The sequence below is a fragment of the Misgurnus anguillicaudatus genome, chromosome 5, assembly GCF_027580225.2.
Source record: "Misgurnus anguillicaudatus chromosome 5, ASM2758022v2, whole genome shotgun sequence".
In the NCBI taxonomy this organism is placed as follows: Eukaryota; Metazoa; Chordata; class Actinopteri; order Cypriniformes; family Cobitidae; genus Misgurnus; species Misgurnus anguillicaudatus.
The window spans coordinates 30,012,124-30,031,824 of NC_073341.2; the positions used below are offsets into that span (position 1 = coordinate 30,012,124).

General features: G+C 38.1%; 1 protein-coding gene across 2 annotated transcripts; it reads left to right on the forward strand.

Moving 5' to 3' along the window:
* Positions 1 to 41: 41 nt before the first annotated feature.
* Positions 42 to 18,403, forward strand: rorca (RAR-related orphan receptor C a). 2 transcript variants are annotated; one of them, XM_055168042.2, is made up of 11 exons: positions 42 to 410; positions 5,734 to 5,787; positions 5,890 to 5,975; positions 7,936 to 8,077; positions 8,270 to 8,713; positions 8,794 to 8,915; positions 9,170 to 9,302; positions 9,805 to 9,912; positions 15,444 to 15,554; positions 15,705 to 15,817; positions 15,901 to 18,403. In XM_055168042.2, exons 1-11 carry the CDS (start codon positions 404 to 406, stop codon positions 16,060 to 16,062), a joined length of 1,482 nt encoding a protein of 493 aa, XP_055024017.1. In that variant the 5' UTR covers positions 42 to 403; the 3' UTR covers positions 16,063 to 18,403. The 2 variants fall into 2 exon arrangements, with proteins under 2 accessions (XP_055024017.1, XP_055024018.1); XM_055168043.2 differs by lacking the exon at positions 5,734 to 5,787 and having other exon boundaries at positions 44 to 410.
* The last annotated feature ends 1,298 nt before the right edge of the window (positions 18,404 to 19,701 follow it).

Genomic DNA, 19,701 nt, shown 5'->3' on the forward strand with positions numbered 1-19,701 from the left:
TAAAAAAGCTCGTGGCCGGGTGCTCGTGCACAAGCTGCAGCCAGTGGAGCGAGATCATGTGAGAGTCCACGCGCCGAAAGTAGGTTAGACTACAGAGCACCGCAGATACGAAGAGAGAGAGAGAAATCGGGGAGCGCGTCATTTTGTTTGCATAGCTTACATTGCGCGCTTGCAATCGGGCAAAAAAATGAAGACCAGGAGTTGGGGGAATTTATTCTAAACAACCGGACGTTGCTTGTTTTAGGAAGACGGGTCTGACAGCACAATAACTTATGAGTTTTAGTCCTTTTATTTTCATGCAAGCACTCCTTTTTGGAGTTTTACCAGTTTTTACCAGATTTTTACTTTTGGAGATCAAATGCGCCGGAGTTCCATTATTTATCGCAGATAATATAACATCAAAATGAGAGGTAAGTTAAGGGAAAAAACAATTTCATAATTACAAACAAAATTAATATTGTCTCATGACTGCAACACAATTTTGACAGCGGTGCTTGTGGTTAGATTCTTTTAGATATTTTGTTGCACAAACTCATTGGCCAAAGTAAATCAGCTCGAAATGTAATTTAGATAATCTGTAGATGTTGATGATTTGTATGTTTTATATTTCTTTACTGCTTTGGTGTCCTTTCCAATATTTCAACAAGGACAGAATACTTAAAATACGAAAAGTACAAACTTCGTATGTTTTGTTTTGCTATGTTTTCTTTTGCAAGCGTGGACGGGAAGCGAAGAACGCAGCTTGTAGGAAATGTCTCGCTGTAATTAATGTTAAACGCCGCTAAGCGAGATTATGTAAAAATAACGCAAAGTGACTAAAATGCTTAAAAGGCAGAATTGCAATAGTCTGAACTGTCTGGTAAGCTTGTAATAAAGTTAAAACACTCAAATTGTTTTACAAAATTGTTTTAAAATTGTTTTAAATGTGGTATTCTTTGGGCACGTAGGGATAAGCTCAAGCGCCATGTTGAACTTGAGCTCCGGTGAATTTTTAAGTGTCAGTGCGTGACATTTATTGTCAAGGTTTTTCAGTAGGTTCAGAAACTGTCTGAATGTCAATAGAAGTAGTTGAGGGGAAGGAGAGGGGTTGTACTGTATCTTCTGTGCTGTGTTTGTGGTTGTTGATTTTTTCAACCGCGTGGCTGCCGGTGTGTGAGTCTATTTGCTCCACTGACCTATTTCTGTCATTGAGGATTACACAGCATTACAGCACTGAATGGTCAATATTTAATTGAATTTTACAATCATTTTATCGTTTTCAGCTATTTTTATCTTTAAAATTTTAACTTTTACTCTGAATCTCGGCATTCCCAAAACATTGCCGCCAATGTTGAACCTTATTTCTGTTTGAAGGAAACAACGCCTCCTTTGGTGAGAAAGCGTAACAACATTGTAACAAAATCGTAACAACAATCCAGTCTGTGAGACGTTGTAAAAAATCACAATATGATATAATAATAGGGTTTATTAAAATGTAGGCTACATTAAAATTTTATTTATATGGCTTGTATAGCACTATATGTTTATCACGGATGCCTTTTACTAGGCATACAGTTTTTTGCAATTAGTCGTTAAACTATATATTTTATTTTATTCTGTTGCAGAAGTCCTTATGTAAGTTTCATTATTGAAATTCTTCATGGTTCAATTACTGAAGCCTAAATAATGATCCTTCTGAATGCCAAAATCAGGCTCATTGTGCAAAGAGCACTTATTTAGTTCCCATAGCAATAAAGTAATTTGTTTTATTTGACGCATCCTATTTTTATTAAAGTTTAATTCTTTAATTGATTGTGATAAAGTAGACCCAGAGAGCAAAAAATGCTATTAAATGTGCACATTGACAAACCTTTTCCTTTTGGCTCTAATGGCTTTGAAGACTTAAGCAATGAGCCGTCTATAAATGAATGCTGAGCGGCTTAAAGCACTGGCACTTTGACACCTGGCCATGTTTCCATTCATTTAAACTTAAGCACAGACTGTGAGAGAATGTGACCAGCCTCTTAAACTATTGAATTTTAAAGATTTTAGTGATTTTATCAGCCATATAAAAGCCACACATTTTAAAATAAGTATAAGGACTGTTGTTATGATCATTTTGTAAATTAATTTTTGATGAATGGATCTTATGTGATAATGACACACACAGTCTTTTAACTAATCAATTAACATCCATCTAATATATTCTTTCAAACAGAATTATTTTATGTTTTAGGTTGAATATGTGAAAACTCCTACTGTTGCTTAATCCAGCTTTGTCAAGATAATTAATGCCCATCAAGAGCCACCTTACACTCCCTATCAGCTCACCATGTTTTTCAACTTAATGTTGTTACTTATACCAAAGAATTACTCAATCCCTCTGTGCATATTTAAAGAGAGCCTCCTGGTGTCATTGCACCATCTCACTTTACTTGTTGTAGGAAAGGAAAAATCATTACAGCTGACCACAAAACTGCTGAGAATCTCGTGTGAGAATAAGCAGAGGTTTTAAGCAGATTAATGCAAATTTCTTGGTAAGGATACGGAGAGGTTTTCTAAATTGTGAGCTATTCGTCCTAATATGGATTGCTCACACCAAAATCATGCAGTTTGGATTAGCTAGTTATGCAAATACAAAGTGCATGGCAAACAGGGTCTTTGGACATTGCCGGACAAAGTTGCTTGTTTAGGTGCGATAAGAGGGCAAAGTCTTTGCCTTGGTGATGGGGTTTCCCAGCATTTCACAGTGAAACTGCTGACTGGTGTTTGATGGACTGACACTGAGTTACTGGCATAGAGTGGCCCAAGGAAGAAGATAAGGAGAGGTGGATTACTTACACTAGCCTGCCTGATAAACATAGCACTCTAATAAATCTCCTCTTAATTAGTTTTCTGCATTTACCCGTGGCTTAATCAATCAAGAGCTGTTTGCTGTATGCTTTTGTTGACGCTGTTTTCAGGGGAATTCTCATTATGTTATGAATAATAAGTTTCAATCATTGAGGGAAATGGCTTAACAGGTGGTTGACTTTGTTGTCGTATAGATGTTCGAACAGGTGGACTTTTTGATCATAATTGTATAAGCATTGTGGATTTTAGTAAACAATAGTTTCACCAAAACATTGTAATAAGCTGTGATCTTTTGCCTTTACTGATTGCTAGTAGTCAGCAGTGTTTTTTTAAAGTAATGCATTACAATATTAAGTTACTCCCAAAAAAAGTAACTAATTGCATTACTTAGTTACTTTTCATGAAAAGTAATGCTTACATTACTTTTTAGTTACTTTTGCTTTACTTTTTCTTGGCTAAGCTTGATCTCTTTCAGGCCTTGCGGGTGTTTTTATGACTGAAAAGTTCTGCATTCAGGAATTGCATATTTCATTATTAAAATGTCGAGCTCTGGCCTTCCATCTCAGTTTCTGACTCAAACATAGAGTGCATAATGTGGCTACGTTTAGTTTAATTCAGTATTTTTTTTTTTAAATCGAATAAATAAAACTAAAAAAGTAACTTGCATTACTTTTTTGAAAAAGTAACTCAAATATTAATGTGTGCATTTAAAAAGTAATGCGTTACTTTACTCGTTACTTCAGAAAAGTAATATTATTACGTAATGCACATTACTTGTAATGCGTTACCCCCAACATTGGTAGTCCAGCCCAGTCTCACGAAATTTTGTTATATAGTCACGTAATTTTTTTATTCTTTTTTCGTCATATTATCACGAATTTCCGCGTTTTTAACGTGACCGTATAACGAATTCCTGTTTTCGTATGATTATCAAGTATTGGTTTCTCAACTGTTTTGTCCTATCCTCTTACCATTGTCGCTTAGGTTTAGGGTTAGATTTACATAAAATGACATCCCTACCCAAACCCAACTCTAACCCTAACGCCATGCGACATAAAAAAAAAATAGTATAAACCAATGTATAAAGTGACATTCTAAAGCAAGCACCAAATCTAACCCTAAACCGACGCGACAATGGCTTAAAAATAGGAAAAAGCAGTTGAGTAACCAATACGTGATAATCAAATGAAAACAGGAATTCGTTATACGAACATGAAAAAACACGGAAATTCGTGATAGTATCACGAAAAAAGAATCAAAAAATTACGTGACTATATCACAAAACCTCATGAGACTGGGTAGGGTAGTCAGTGCCATATAGTTGTGATATTCCCATTATGTAAGCAGCAGAATTCCAACTTTTGTTTTGTGTCATGAATTTGCATAAACATATCTGGCACATAACTTGGTAAAACTGGATAGCCAAGTCAAGGCCTGACAGAATTTAACCTCCAGCCACCGTGCACAGGAGCCGTAGATTAAAAATAGTTTGATGTGAGCAGCTGGGACTGCGCTCAAATTCTTGACAAGCTGCCACATGTTAAGGGCAAGTGTAAGTTACAGTGATCCTTTAGAGTCCACTGTAGATATTGCCTAGGTCATGCACTTGGCCTTGGCCAGAACATAAAACATACGAATGAGCTGTGTCTCCGGTAAAGGGTTAATCACAATAGCTTTAAATTTGTCTAAGATGACACTGTTTGGTTTTGTGGTGCATGCCAAGAGGGAGAAAAAAGAAAAACAAAGTATTTAATCAGATTACAGCCCATGCGAAGCTACCACACAAGCGCCTCTTTCGGCCTGCTAGAAAAGTGTGTCAGTAGAACAGCTCAGTCCCATGGCTTGAGGTGAGTGGCATGCGAGTTGTCCAGTTAGCATTAGACCTGTGCTGTCACTGGCCAATGGGAACGCGGGAGGGGTGGGATGGATGGATGCTCGTCACTGCGTTGCTAGGGTGATCTCCTCTGAATGAGTGTGTTCGTGGAATGTAGCCAGACAGCAGTTATATAACAGAGAAAGGGTGTGGGGGGGTTCAGAATTGGGAAGAAGGAAAAAGAGAGAGAGAGAGAGAGATTGAATATGTTCCATTTAGTGCTCCGTTCATTTTGTAGGACATAATGGAAAACTTCTAATTTCTTATTCTTTTGAAGCTTACAAGTAAGTAGTGAGCTTGTGTTTATAACTACGCTAAAGGAGACGTCTTGTTCTTCGTCTGACCTTCTTTGCTCATGTGTGATGCGCACATCTGCATTGAGGTGTGATTATGTGTGCCATTATCTCTGAACAGCCGGTTCTCTTTGTCACATCACAAAGGCCGTTATCTAAGATATTGCGTCAATGCACATAACCTATTCACAACGTAATTGAAAGGGGACAGGGTCACACATCCAGATTACCTGACAAGACAATGTTCCTTGCAAATATTAGGAACCAGATTTCCTATTTCTTGTTGCATTTGACTCATAGGTGCAATAGTGTCAATGAAACTTTATAACTTTGTGCCCACTTGCATTCAATGTGATCAACCTTCTATTTATAGGGAAGCAACTTGTATTACTTACCTGTGCACTGTTTAAGTATACAGTACGTGCACAGTTTTGTTTTGTTCGAGGCACTGATTTTCTTCATTTCCTTTTTCGACACGACAAAGACACCGTTCATGAACCTGCGGCTGTTTATCATTCGAATACAGCGTATCACAATCCGCTTAATTCGAATGCAAGTCTGCCAAGCCAGCAAGCTTTGTTTAAAAAGCTGCTTTTAATTCTGCAGTTCAGAGCTTTGTGCTATTATGTCATCCTCCTGGATAGGTCAAAGTCTTGAGTTGTCTCATCATGAGTTATCTGTGTGTGGGTAGGATTGAAAAAATATGACACTGCTAATGTTTCCACTTTCATGTAGGCCTTTGCACTGGCTTGTATTTCTACATTTTACTGAACAATCAAAGATCAACAGGTGAAACAAAGGACACTGTACTATAATGTAGATAATTGATAGCTGTCTGTGCCTACTAAGCCAGGATTGTCTAAGCTAATGTTTTATGTTTTTCTTTCTTAGCTCAAATTGAGGTAATCCCATGCAAGATATGTGGAGACAAGTCATCAGGCATCCATTATGGAGTGATCACTTGTGAGGGTTGCAAGGTACGTGAGCACAATGTTCTCACTTTGCCCTTTAAAATTTGAACTTTTGAGATTCAACCATATGACCCCTTTGCTTAACACAGGTAGATGGATCACACTACACGTTGGTTTCTTTTTTAGCTTTTATGAAAAGTTTTTATTGCTTATTAGACAGTGTAAAAGAGTTGCAGCACACTGTAGCTACACCCTGATGATGTATTCAGATTCGTTATGCCATACAGACCCTTTATCTGATTGGTCAGTGGGCGACTGTATTGTTGGCAGTACCATAGCTGAACAAAGTGTTTCTGTAGTGCAGGGTTTCCATAACTGGGGTTCACAAACCCCTGGTGGTTCACACGGGAATTGCAGGGGGGTCATGAGTTGATGAAAAAATGAATAAATGATTACAATTAAATCATAAAATGTAAATAAATAATTTTAAAATAAAAAAAATCTTAAGTAAACATTTAGGGGCGGTTTCCCGGACAGGAATTACACTAGTCCTAGACTAAAACAAATGTAAGAGCTGTCCAAACTGAAAACAACTTGCACTGACATATCTTTAAATACACCAGGGCCCTTTGTTTTGCTTCAAAATGCACACAAGTAATGTTTTTAGTAAGGTATGTTTGTTAAAACTAGTTATATTTCCTAATTAAACTAAGGCCTAGTCCTGGCTTAGGCTAATCCCTGTCCGGGAAACCACCCCTTAGAGAAAACACTGAGAACACTAAATGGACAGATATATTTTATGTATTAGTAAAAAAAAATTACCAGATGAAGGTCCAGTAACGGCTAAGTAAAATGCTATTGATAAAAACTTTAAAACGGATGAAAAATAAAAATGTTTTTAAACATGCAAATATGCTATTAGATTATTAATATATTTACTTAAGGGGACACTCCACTTTTGTTGAAAATATGCTCACTTTCCAGCTCCCCTGTTTTGGAATCCTTTCAGCTGATCTCTGGGTCTGGCGGTAGCATTTTTAGCATAGCTTAGCATAATCCATTGAATCTGATTAGACCATTAGCATCGCGCTAAAATATAACCAAATATTTTTCCTACTTAAAACTTGACTCTTCTGTAGTTATATCGTGTACTAAGACCGACGGAAAATTAAAAGTTGCGATATTCTAGGCCGATATGGCTATGAACTATACTCTCATTCTTGCGTAATAATCAAGGACTTGCTGCTGTAACATGGCTGCTGCAGGCGTAGTGATATATAGCAGGGGACTATTTTCAGGTGCTACGTAATATCATTGCGCCTCCTGCAGCCATGTTACAGCAGCAAAGTCCTTGATTATTATGTCGGAATGAGAGTATAGTTCCTAGCCATATGTGCCTAGAAAACCGCAACTTTAAATTTTCTGTCGGTCTTAGTATACGATGTAACTACAGAAGAGTCAAGTTTTAAATAGGAAAAATACAGAAACTCTTTGGTTATATTTTAGCACGATGCTAATGGTCTAATCAGATTCAATGGATTATGCTAAGCTATGCTAAAAATGCTTCCACCAGACCCGGATATCAGCTGAACGGATTCCAAAACGGTAAAAATCAAATGTTTAACTCTAGGGGAGCTGGAAAATGAGCATATTTTCAAAAAAAATGGAGTGTCCCTTTAAATCTCAGGGGATCATTTGGGTCAAAGGGGTCTGGCTGACAAAAAAAATTGAAAATCCCTGCTCTATTGTATTAAAGCTTATTCACGTTAAACCCCAGTACTTGAGCATCAAGTTATTAAACCATGTATCATCATGAATTTGACATAATCAACTGGATTTAACATAATAACACAATATGCTATGGATTTAACACAACTTACTTTAATTAATTAACAACAACAAAAATCAATATTGCACAATTACGTTTCAAATTTTGGGATTTATTTAAAAGGTTTGAAATTCCTGTAAGATGTTTAATTTAAGAACCAAGATTAGGTCCAATGAAGCTTATTTTTATTTTTTCCAGGGCTTCTTCCGTCGAAGTCAGCAGAACAATGCAATATACTCCTGCTCGAGGCAGAGGAACTGCCTTATTGACCGAACCAATCGCAACCGCTGCCAGCACTGCCGCCTGCAGAAATGTCTTGCGCTGGGCATGAGTCGCGATGGTGAGTACCCGAGCAATCTTCCTTGTCTGGATGTTAGAGTCTCATTTGCTCCCATTTAATGTAGTTTCAGTGTGAATGTACATGCTTTATGTTTTACATTTTTCACTGACATAGGGGTAAATAAACAAGGTATCTGCCTTATATGTTAATGCTTTAGCCTGTATCAGTATCTAACATTGCTTTTGTCTGCAGCTGTGAAGTTTGGCCGCATGTCCAAAAAGCAGCGTGACAGCCTTTACGCAGAGGTTCAAAAGCACCAGCAGTCCCAAGAGCGAGCTGGAGGCCTGGGCGGCACTGCACCCGGAAGCGCTGGTGAAGAAACCGGTGACAATGGCAGCTGCCACGCCCGTACCTACAGTCGGGGCTCCAGCACTACCCTTAGCGACCTGGATGACATTACCATGCTACCCGACGGGCTGCTGTTCGATCTGCCGCTCACGCCAGAAGAAGCTGGCGACTGCTGCAGCCTGGAGCTGTTGGGGAGCAGCGGAGGAAGCACTTCATCCTCCCAGAGTTCCCCTGAGCAGAACAGACAGGAGTTTACAGACGCACCGCACATCAAACACGAGTACGAGTCAGGACTTTTCTCTCGCTCGCTGCTTAATCTACCTGAAGGCTGTTCCTTGCTGGAAATTGGTTAGTTTAAAAATCCTGAGTTTTCACCAACTTCAGGTCTAGATGTTTGATAATATTTTATAATTATATGCTTTCTGCAGAACGCATCACACAGAACGTGGTGAAATCCCACATTGAGACGAGTCAGTACAGCCCAGAGGAACTAAAGCGATTAGCTTGGACCCTCTATACGCCCGAAGAGATACGCGCCCATCAAAACAAGGTATCTGTCTGTGAGATGCGTCATACTTTCTGTTACTTTAGGACTAGGTGTAACTTCGTGATAGGAACATTGTGATCTTGCAATTACCCATCCTAACATTCCATTTTAATGATTCACGCAGAATACAAAAGTTAAGGTGATAATATCCTTATTGCTTTATTAAACGTACTTAAAAAATACACCAATTTGTCTCGTTTCAGATTATTATTCTTATTAAAAGTGTCTAACCTTTGTTTTAATTTTTTTAATCCAAGTCCACTGAAATACTGTGGCAACAGTGTGCCGTGCACGTCACCAACGCCATCCAGTACGTGGTCGAGTTTGCCAAGCGTATCACTGGGTTCATGGACTTGTGTCAAAATGACCAGATTATCCTTCTCAAAGCAGGTCAGACCTAACTCTGTACCACAGCACAACCAAATGAGACATTACTGTAATCCGTCAATACTTTCAGTAAATACTCCTACATTACGTGCCTAGTTTTATGTTTTTATAGCTGTCATTTGAGTTTGAACTGTACAGTATATACAGTATTTATTATCGTCTGTGGTCTAACAATGGCTCTTTTCTTGTTTCTTTCTCACTCTCTCTCTTTTCCTGTGTGTCATCCTTTTGTGCATTGTGTTATGTGCCTTTTACCCAATTTGTTATTTGAATGAAAACAAAAAAACACTTTTGTCTCTCTTCATCCCTGGTGATGACATCACCATTCATTTGCTGGTAACAATTATTATGTCTGTTTTCATGAATCCACAATTTGTGGAATCCCAACTGTTTTTTGTTTTCATGCATGGGTGTGTATTCGTTTTTGCCCATTTCTCCACTCTGCCTTCCTTACTTTTCCTGCTTTTCCCTCCTCTCCATCTTCTCTATGGTGTTGATCCTCCAGGCTGCTTGGACGTGCTATTGATCCGAACGTGTCGGGTCTACAATCCCGTCAACAACACGCTGTTGTTTGATGGAAAGTATGCAAGCCCTCAGCTCTTCAAAGCACTCGGTGAGTCTTTTCAGCAGACCGTTCAAGTCAGTTACACCTAGGGCTGGGCGATTTGACCTAAAATCAAAACCTCGGTTAATCTAACATTTGACATCGGTTACGATTAATAAACGATTATTTTTTGCCTCAGAGTTCACTGACAAGGTTGGAAAGTTTAGGGCACACCTTAAATCAGCCTGCAATGCAATTATTCACATTTTTCCCAAAATAACTGCATTACTGAAAAATATTAAATAGACTTAACTCTATGCAGATGTTGCATGTCATTATCATAGGTGTGATTGGCAAAGGACAAAAAAGCAGGAAAATATACGGCACACCTACCATGACGTGGCGACATACATGCGCACGCACGCACGCACGCACGCACTCACTCACGCACTCACACACACACACACACACACACACACACACACACACATATTTTTATATACAATGAAATACAGTTGAAATATAATTTGGGCTCAAAATTTATCGATCTGAGTGGCCAATCGTCAATATGCGTGGGCAAGTGCCACCCTGACCATTATGTAGCTTTGCCACTGCATCAGCCTGATCAAAATCATTTTGTGCATTTAAAGGTAAATACATCAATGTGGTGCATTTTGAGAGTAAAAATAAGTGACTAAATCTATGAGGATTTTTATGTTCTTGTAAACAAATTTGTGCCCTTTTAGTAAAATCTTTGGTTGCTGTAATAATAATAAGGCACACAAGCCACATACACAACTTGATAAATGAGATTCGCCATTGGTCAAAACATGTTTAATGTTCATAGAATAATTAGTGGGGGCATTTAATACAGATTAATTATTGATTATAACATTTGATCGCTGAATTTAAAGTGGATTCTGTTACATTAAAGTTACTTAATTCAAATGATGCTGTGACTTTCTGGAAAGACAGTGCATTTGTCTTATTTTGCATAGTTCTTTTGGTAAAGCGTCTAACAGTCAAGAGCTAAGCGTTTCACAAACCAGATCCATGAATGTGTGTGTTTATCATTATATTATTCTGTAATCGCAAGCATTACTGTCAGATTCACAAACCATTAAGAGAAGCAAACGTATGCGTGTGTTCGTCGGGATGACGTTGGATCTGATTCGCGTATATGCGTGCGTTAACGTATGTGATTACAGTATAATGCAAGCAAACTTTTTTACAAAAAACGCAACTTTATATTGATATCGCGAGACCGTATTTCACCTCGACGAGGAATCTGATATTTACATTACTGGCATATAGCGGTCTGATTTGAAACGGACAGTTTTGTCAAAGCAGCAAACACCTGGCTGGCTCTCTTAATTTCTTACCACTAAAATGCTGTTTGTCTCTGCCTATTCCTTCTATCCATGCCCAGCGCCACTGATTTAAGTCCTTTATAAATTAGGTCGTCTTACCTAGGCTTCATATAATTTTCATCCTGCTGACAAAGTTAACTTGTTATGACTTCTCCGCGCCGCGACCGCGCGACATCTGCAGCTGGATCTCAGCCACACTTCAAAGACCCCTCCCCATTCTACTTCTTATTGGCTAGTTTGTTAGTTTGGTTGAGAGTGAAAGATGTGTTTCTCTCATTTTATTTGTAGGCGAACGCATGATTTTTTTTTATTCGCAGCCATTGAGACCACACGCCAGATCTGACTGCAAGCTCTTTGGTGAGCTCTGCTTTGAATAAAGTTTGATCGTAACAAATAAAAGACTACTTGCGGAATGATATGCGGTCATTTATAACAGTGCCTTGCACCCCCCCCCCACATAAACACAAAAAATTGGATTTGCGTGATTCACGAAAGCCTCATTTTCAGGTCGGGAAAGCCGGAATTCCGAATTTTTCCGGAAGAATCACACCCCTGCATTATGTACAATTGATGAAACTTTCAGAATGGGAAGTTATGAACCAAAGAATCATACAACCCCCATGACTAATTATAGACATAAGATACATACACTCTAAAAAACAAACGGTGCCATATAGCACCAAAACAGCCGCCCCGGATCGCAACGATAGAAGAACCATCCCCAGTGCCATACAGCACCGGCGAAGAACCAGTGAAGCACCAGTGAAGCACCAGTGTAGAACCACATAGTGCTATGTAGAACCATATGTGGTGCTATATGGCCCCTATATGGTGCTTCACTGGTGCTTCACTGGTGCTTCACTGGTGCTTCACTGGTGCTTCACTGGTGCTTCACTGGTGCTTCACTGGTGCTTCACCGGTGCTTCACCGGTGCTATATGGCACTAAAATGGTTCTTCTATCGTTACAATCCAAAGCAATTGTTTTGGTGCTATATAGCACCGTTTGTTTTTTTAGAGTGTACATAATAAGTTGTATCCAGATAGCATATTGTAATGAGATGAGTAGGGCAAAATACATACTTGGACTGTATCCTTTACACGTTTCTTGTATTCAATCCATTTTTTCTTAACTGGGCACTGATGTCTAAGCCATTTATTCTCATCTGTAATGCTTTTGGTGTTAATGTAGACTAGAAGTTCTCCCGTTCTCTCTCTCCGTCATCTCTGAAGTGTCTAATTAAACTCACGCGGGCGCGTCTTTTCGCGGTTTTGAGTGAGTGAGATGTGATGACATTACCCGGGCGGCTTAGAGACCCATCGGTAGATTAAACTGAGCGCGTGTGCGGTAAAAACCCGATCGCGCATTCCGTATTTTTGTCACAGGTGCCTGCACATTCGCGAGTACTTCTTAAAAAAAAGTACTGTGCTTCTTTTGGGCACTAGATGATCTAGCCTGGTCCAACCAGACTCTCGTACATTCATTTCATTTGTACAGAGAGTCTGGCCACGCTCCATTGCAACGCGTTACTTCCGTTAAGGAGGGTCCATTGCTGAAGTTTAAAACTATTGGATCTGCCCAGAGTCACTCAGGATCTGCCAAAGCCAATCGCTAACGTGCGGTCGTGACGTATATCATGCACCGAAACCGTCCGGAAACAACAAGTCAGAATAATCAGACAAACAAAACTTAGCAAACCTGGTTCTTGCTCCGGCTTTAACTTCTGTATATTCGGCAGTTTTGCAACAACGGACCGAATAGCTTTTCTCACGTCTTTCTCCGCTGCCATTACTGAACTACAACTCAAACTGACGCACGACCTCAACGTCATCGTTCTTAGCCACCCCCATCTGTTCGCTGATTGGTCCTGCAGATTTTTGCAGGAGAAAACGAAACTCTACAGAGCAATCCCAGACATACTGCTGAAGCGAAATGAAAATTAAGCGGAAGCACGTCGGAGGGCGAGGCCAGGCTATAGATGATCCTGCTGCTCAGTTAAACAGTGTTTGAGTTCTCCTCCATGTTTCGCTGTGCCACTGACAGGACGGGGCGGAGTTACACAACATCACACGCAGCAGTTTGTTTTTAAAGGGAAAGTATTAACAGGATTAAAAACCGAAATAACCGACATGATAAAATAATGTCGGTAAGAGGTTCTGAATTTCGGTTTCGGTTATTTTTCAATTAATCGCCCAGCCCTAGTTACACCAATACATAAACATGTTTGCGGGTTTACCTGCTTTGTGAGGTGAATTACAATGTAATTTTGAGTCATTTATTGTCATATTTACTTTTAAATGTACTAAAAGTATACAAGTATAAGCTGAAGTGTCAAGTTTTTAGGGTAAACTCATCTTCCACTTGAGCAATAGCAGGCAACTGCAGGATCTCTTAAACCTAATTTCTAATTTTAATCGAATGACTTCAGAACTTCAGTCTCCTCAAAAAAGCTCAAGATGTGTTTCGTGCCAAGAGAGGTCACACCAAAAACTGACTTATGCCTGAAGAAGACATTTAGTGGCGGTTTCCCGGACAGGGTTTATCTTAGTCACCGACTAAAATGCATGTTTGAGCTGTTTTAATTTAAAACACCTTGTCCTGATTAATTTGAACATATTTAGTTGATATTAGACCATACTGCCCTACAAAGCGAAAGCGCAGTAACTACGCATTTGGTCAAAATTGAGTTATGGGCTTTGTGAGATCTGTTGTGTCTTGTGACAAAGTCTCCTGGTTAAATTTTGTCCCATTTCAGAGAAATGTGTGTGCCAAAATTGCAGTAACATGTTTGACTGGCTGGTGTAAAAAACTTTAAAGCCATTTTTCTCAGTTTCAGTGTTTGCGTAGATACTGCACTTAGCCTTTGGAGGGCAGCATAAGTATCGCACTAAAAAATAACCAAAGAGTTTCTATATTTTTTCTATTTAAAACTTGACTCTTCTGTAGTTACATTGTGTACTAAGACCAACGGTAAATTAAAATGTGTGATTTTCTAGGCCGATATGGCTAGAAATTATACTCTAATTCTGGAGTAATAATCAAGGACTTTGCTGCTGTAACATGGCTGCAGCAGGTGTAGTGATATTACGCACTGCCCGAAAATAGTCCCCTTGGTTACTTCCAATAACAGGGGACTATTTTCAGGTGCTGGGTAATATCATTGCGACTGTTGCAGCCATGTTACAGCAGCAAAGTCCTTGATAATTATGCCGAAATGAGTGTATAGTTCCTAGCCATATCTGCCTAGAAATCGTAACTTTTAATTTTCCGTTGGCCTTAGGGTCAAGTTTTAAACAAGAAAAATATCGAAATTCTTTTGTTATTTTTTAGCGCGATGCTAATGGTCTAATCAGATTCAATGGATTATGCTAAGCTATGCTAAAAGTGGTACCGCCAGACCCGGAGATCGGCTGAAAGGATTCCAAAACAGTAAAAATCAAATGTTTAACTCTAGGGGAGCTGGAAAATAAGCATATTTAAAAAAAAAAGTGGAGTTTCCCTTTAAATAACCTAATATTAATAAGGCCTAGTCTTGGACAAACCTAAACCCTGTCCGGGAAACCACCCCTAAAATTTTGTTGTTTTTAATTTTGTGTACATATTTCCTGTATTTTTCAGTTTTAATAAAAAGATTGAAAAATAAATATGGATGGACATTAAAACTTTGCTAAAACAACAAAGCTGGTGTTGATGGCTTTTGCACGCACACACACACACACACACACACACACACACACACACACACACACACACACACACACACACACGACATGTGGGTGTATGTGGTTTACGGGGACATTTCCATAGACGCAATGCATTTTATACTGTACAAACTGTTGTATTCTATTCCCCTAACCTACCCCAGTCCCTAACCTCAATGTCACAAAAACCTGTTGCCAGTCTTTAATAAAAAACTACCATTTAGTATGTTTTTTAGCGTCCTTCCTGTGTCCCCATAAACCATGGTTATAGCATAGTTAACATGTCATTATACACTATTGTACATGTCCCCGTAAACCACATTTACACACACACACACACACACACACAGTATATATACATAAGATATAGTATAAGTAGAGCATATAGAGTATGTGTGTCCAGTCGCAGAAGTAACATTACTGTTGGCACTTTCCAGTATCATTACTAGGCATTAATGTGTGTTGAACATTGGCATTGGGATATAAACAGTTTCTTTTATGTATTAACTGTTTTTATCCTTCATCTGTAGGTTGTGATGATCTGGTGAGTGCCGTCTTTGAAATGGCTAAAACCCTGAGTCGACTACAGCTGTCTGAAGAGGAGATGGCATTGTTTTCTGCCACTGTACTTCTGTCTCCAGGTAGTGTAACATTAATAAAAAACATTCTTTAACTCCTACACTACCACCAATAAATACATACCCGAACAATGGGGTAAGGTATTCACTGACCAATAAAAAAATGAAAGAGCTTATTGATGTAGAAAATAACCTAATTTTTTTATTTTACAGATCGACCTTGGTTGACAGATAGCCAGAAGGTACGAAAGCTTCAGGAGAAGGTCTATGTTGCATTGCAACACTGTCTTCATAAAGGCGGCGCTCCTGAGGAGAAACTGACAAAGGTAATATATGTTTAATTGCAAATAGATTTAAATCTGGTATATGTGAACACCTCAACTGTATTTTCTTTCTTTTGGCTTCATAGATGGTGTCCAAGTTACCCATGATGAAGTCTATTTGCAACCTTCATATTGATAAGTTGGAGTTTTTCCGCCTCCTTCACCCAGAAACAGCCTACAATTTTCCTGCTCTCTACAGAGAGGTTTTCTGCAGCGAAATCACCTTCCCAGACTCCACTGAGGGCTAACATTCATTGAAGTGCTATACTGGTGCTGATGAGAGAGAGAGAGAAAGGTAGAGAGAGATTAGGAATTACAGAGGAAGGATATAGGAGGCAGATGGATAAGTGTTTGAGAGAAACCAGCAACACACTGACAATCCTGCACATTACACTTTAAAACTCCATCTATAACCTCCACCCATAACCTCCCTCAGAATGGCGTAACTCCAGAAAGGGTACTCCATAAAAATTAGGTGCTTGAAATGTGGATTGAGGGATATTTCCCTTCATTATTATTTCTGTACCTTTAACAGAAGAGCATTTACCTGAATGTAACCCATCTGGCATGTGGCACAGCCTCAGGGTTAGGACAGATTGTATTATGTATTATTCCTGGCCCGTATGTACACAGCTCTTGAATCCAAGGCAAAACTGTTTTGAGGGACCAAACGCAAGCACTCCTGAGGTAATAAATGCCACATTTTTAGACACTAACATACAGAGCAGACATTGTACAAACACGCATGCATGTTTTGAGCTCATAAAATTGAGACGATGCAATTAAACTAACAAAAACCTCATCCCTGCTTCCCTTTCCCATGCAAATGCCACTTCGATAAAAATGTTAGATACTATTTTGATATCCTTGTTTGATTTGAACAGAAACCACATGTGTGTAGAATATTGAATGTTTGAATATATTTATAAACAGAGCGAGAGATATATTTAAAGAAAGAGAGAGAGAGAGAGGACTAAAAAGATAGAAAGTTGCACCTTTGTGTGAATGTTCTCACGGGACTTCCCAACTATTGGACTGGAATTCTGGGATGAATGGACTTGACATGCTGATTTTGAAACTTTTAGATGCAGATGCAAATGAACAGCACTTAAAATCCTGATACATCACAACAATCCTAATAAAACGCTTTCATTGACACTACCTTACATGGCCGGGACTTTGCTGTTACCCCACATTAGATGGCTGAAAGACAATGGCACTATGAGAGAAACTTTTTGACATCGGGCCTTCTGAATGAAACCATTTTCATGGCCGATTTGGAGTAGGGCCTTGAAAGACTGCAAAGTTCAGGGAAGGAAACGGATGGGAGGATGTTGCATGTTGTTTTCCAGTGTGTTTTTAGAGACGACCTGAGCTTACTGTCGGTCTCTAGGGCACCACGGAAATCAGGCCCAGATGTCAACATTTAGACCTCATTTTTCTTCAGCTGCAAGGATAAGTAGATTCACAGACTATACCTCATGCATCGAATCTGATGTGGGGATCAGTGTTGTTTTGCTCTGCGTTTATATCCCACCACCCCTAACCTTTTTGTGTTCAAATATAGCACAACTATTGGTTGACAGAGCCATCAGCTACCCCCCTGAGTTAGGGATAGCTAGAGTTTTAAAACTTTGCAATTCAAAGTTAAGGATAAATGTATCTATTAATGGTGTGATTTTAATGTCTAAAAAAGTCTGATTGGTTTCAGGAGATATTTAGGAATGACCTAGAAATAGGAAAACCAGGCAAAGCCCAGTGGAGGGTTTTTTTAAACCCCCCTAGTGGCCAAAACAGCAAAAGAAAAAATTCTGTAGCTGTGTCAGATTACAGGGTATGAAAGAATGTCGTTTTGAATGATTGATAATTATCAACCTTCCTGACAGTTACACTTTAAAGTTCATCTGATGTTTAGTTTTAGCACTGCTGGAACAGTGCCGCTTGTCCAAATTGTATATTTTCTTGTAAGTTTTTTACAGTTGGTGTAATACACTTTTCTGGGTGCTTAATACAGTATCATAATGTTTGCCGGTGCAATAGTCAGTCTTTCTATTTTTAGTATTGAGGGCCTTTACAAACCAAGGATTCGTCACCTTGGGTTTCATAAGCACTCCAGCTCAGATCATTTAACACCCTGTCAAAGTTGCTAAGTTGAGTAAACACTCAGATTTCTTTTTATTTTTTATACTTGTCTAGTATTAACTGACTAAAGTGGACGTGTGGCAGAGAAAGATTGTAGCAAAGTGAAAATACTTTGTAAAAAAAACATTTAAAGTTTTAGATGTTGTATTTTGTGGAGTGTAATTCGCAGTCTGTCTGTCTCAAGTGATCATCATCTCGTTCTTGAGCGCAGCTCTTTAAGAAGTATGCGTTTTTATTTACACTCAGTCACTCAGGGAGATAGCTGGGTTCTCTGTCCTGCAATGTCTTTTTCAGTTAGCCTAGCAAGACACCTTGCACCAAATAGAGGACCTTAAACCTTGATCACTGTGTATGGTAACTTTTCTTGTGAATGTTTATCGCAGAAGTATCAAAGACTTTTACCCCTGTCTTTTATCAGTGCTTTGGAGGACTTTTCAAGTTTGACTTGCTTAAAACAAAATAGGATCAAAATATATATTTTAAAAGGCATAGAGATAAATGTAAGGATGAATTTAATTTTGTTTTTATTTTGTGATGTTTTTTTTTTTAGTCCTTTTCTGTAATGTATATTTTCACCCATTTAGTGTTATCCTTTGTCGTGCAGAGTTCAAATCCTATTTTTTTAAAGAGCATTTTTAAAAAGAAAATCCCCTGAGAGTCCTCTTGTTTGCCATGACCCATCTGTGGTTATTTTCAGTTTTAACTTTATTGTTTTACGGTGTTTAAGTCATGTTATAGATTTTAAGGAATAATTTATGATATATTATAGATACAGAACTTAAAACAAGCACATTAAAGATTTATTGTTGTACAATGAGGATTAAACCCATGAATTCCAGAATGTAATAAAGGTCTTTATATCGAGTGATTTGTGGTTACTAAAGAAACCAAAGGAACCTGTATAATTTTGTAAAATTGTAATAATGATGTATACATTTAATTATAAGAAGACCTATAATTTAAACATGCAATTATTATACATTAAACCATTTATTGGTTATTTCATAACAGGGTAAGAAGGTTTGGGAAACTTACAACAGCAGTCATATAATACCATAAAAATACAATTATTACTGAAACCCACACTAAACCATACAGTATACTTAAACATTTACTAATCTGTAGTAAAATACAGTGTTGTTAAACCATACCATAATTCACTATTACTATTTACTAAAGTACCAAAATACATTTTTGTGAAACCCACACTTAAATACAGTGGTATACTTTTGCATTTACTATAGTAAAATGTAGAAAAAAAACAAAAAATACTATAGTGTTTGAATCGTACAATGATAAATATTAAAGAATACTACTGTAGTTACACTATAATTACAATTTAGTCCCATAATACATTTTTGTGAAACCCACACTAAAATACAGTGATATACTTTTGCATTTAGTATAGTAAAATGTAGGAAAATACCTAGATACTATATGTTTGAATCGTACAATGATAAATATTAAAGAATACTACTGTAGTTACACTATAATTACAATTTAGTACCATAATACATTTTTGTGAAACCCACACTAAAATACAGTGATATACTTTTGCATTTACTAAAGTAAATATAGTAAAATACCTAGATACTATAGTGTTTAAATCGTACAATGATAAATATTAAAGAATACTACTGTAGTTACACTATAATTACAATTTAGTCCCATAATAATTTTTTGTGAAACCCACACTAAAATACTTGTGGTATACTTTTGCATTTACTATAGTAAAATGTAGTAAA

Coding starts and splice junctions, on each gene's coding strand:
- rorca (XM_055168042.2), top strand. Junction 9,303..9,804: donor GATTATCCTTCTCAAAGCAG/GTCAGACCTAAC, acceptor TTGATCCTCCAG/GCTGCTTGGACGTGCTATTG. Junction 15,818..15,900: donor CTGAGGAGAAACTGACAAAG/GTAATATATGTT, acceptor TTGGCTTCATAG/ATGGTGTCCAAGTTACCCAT.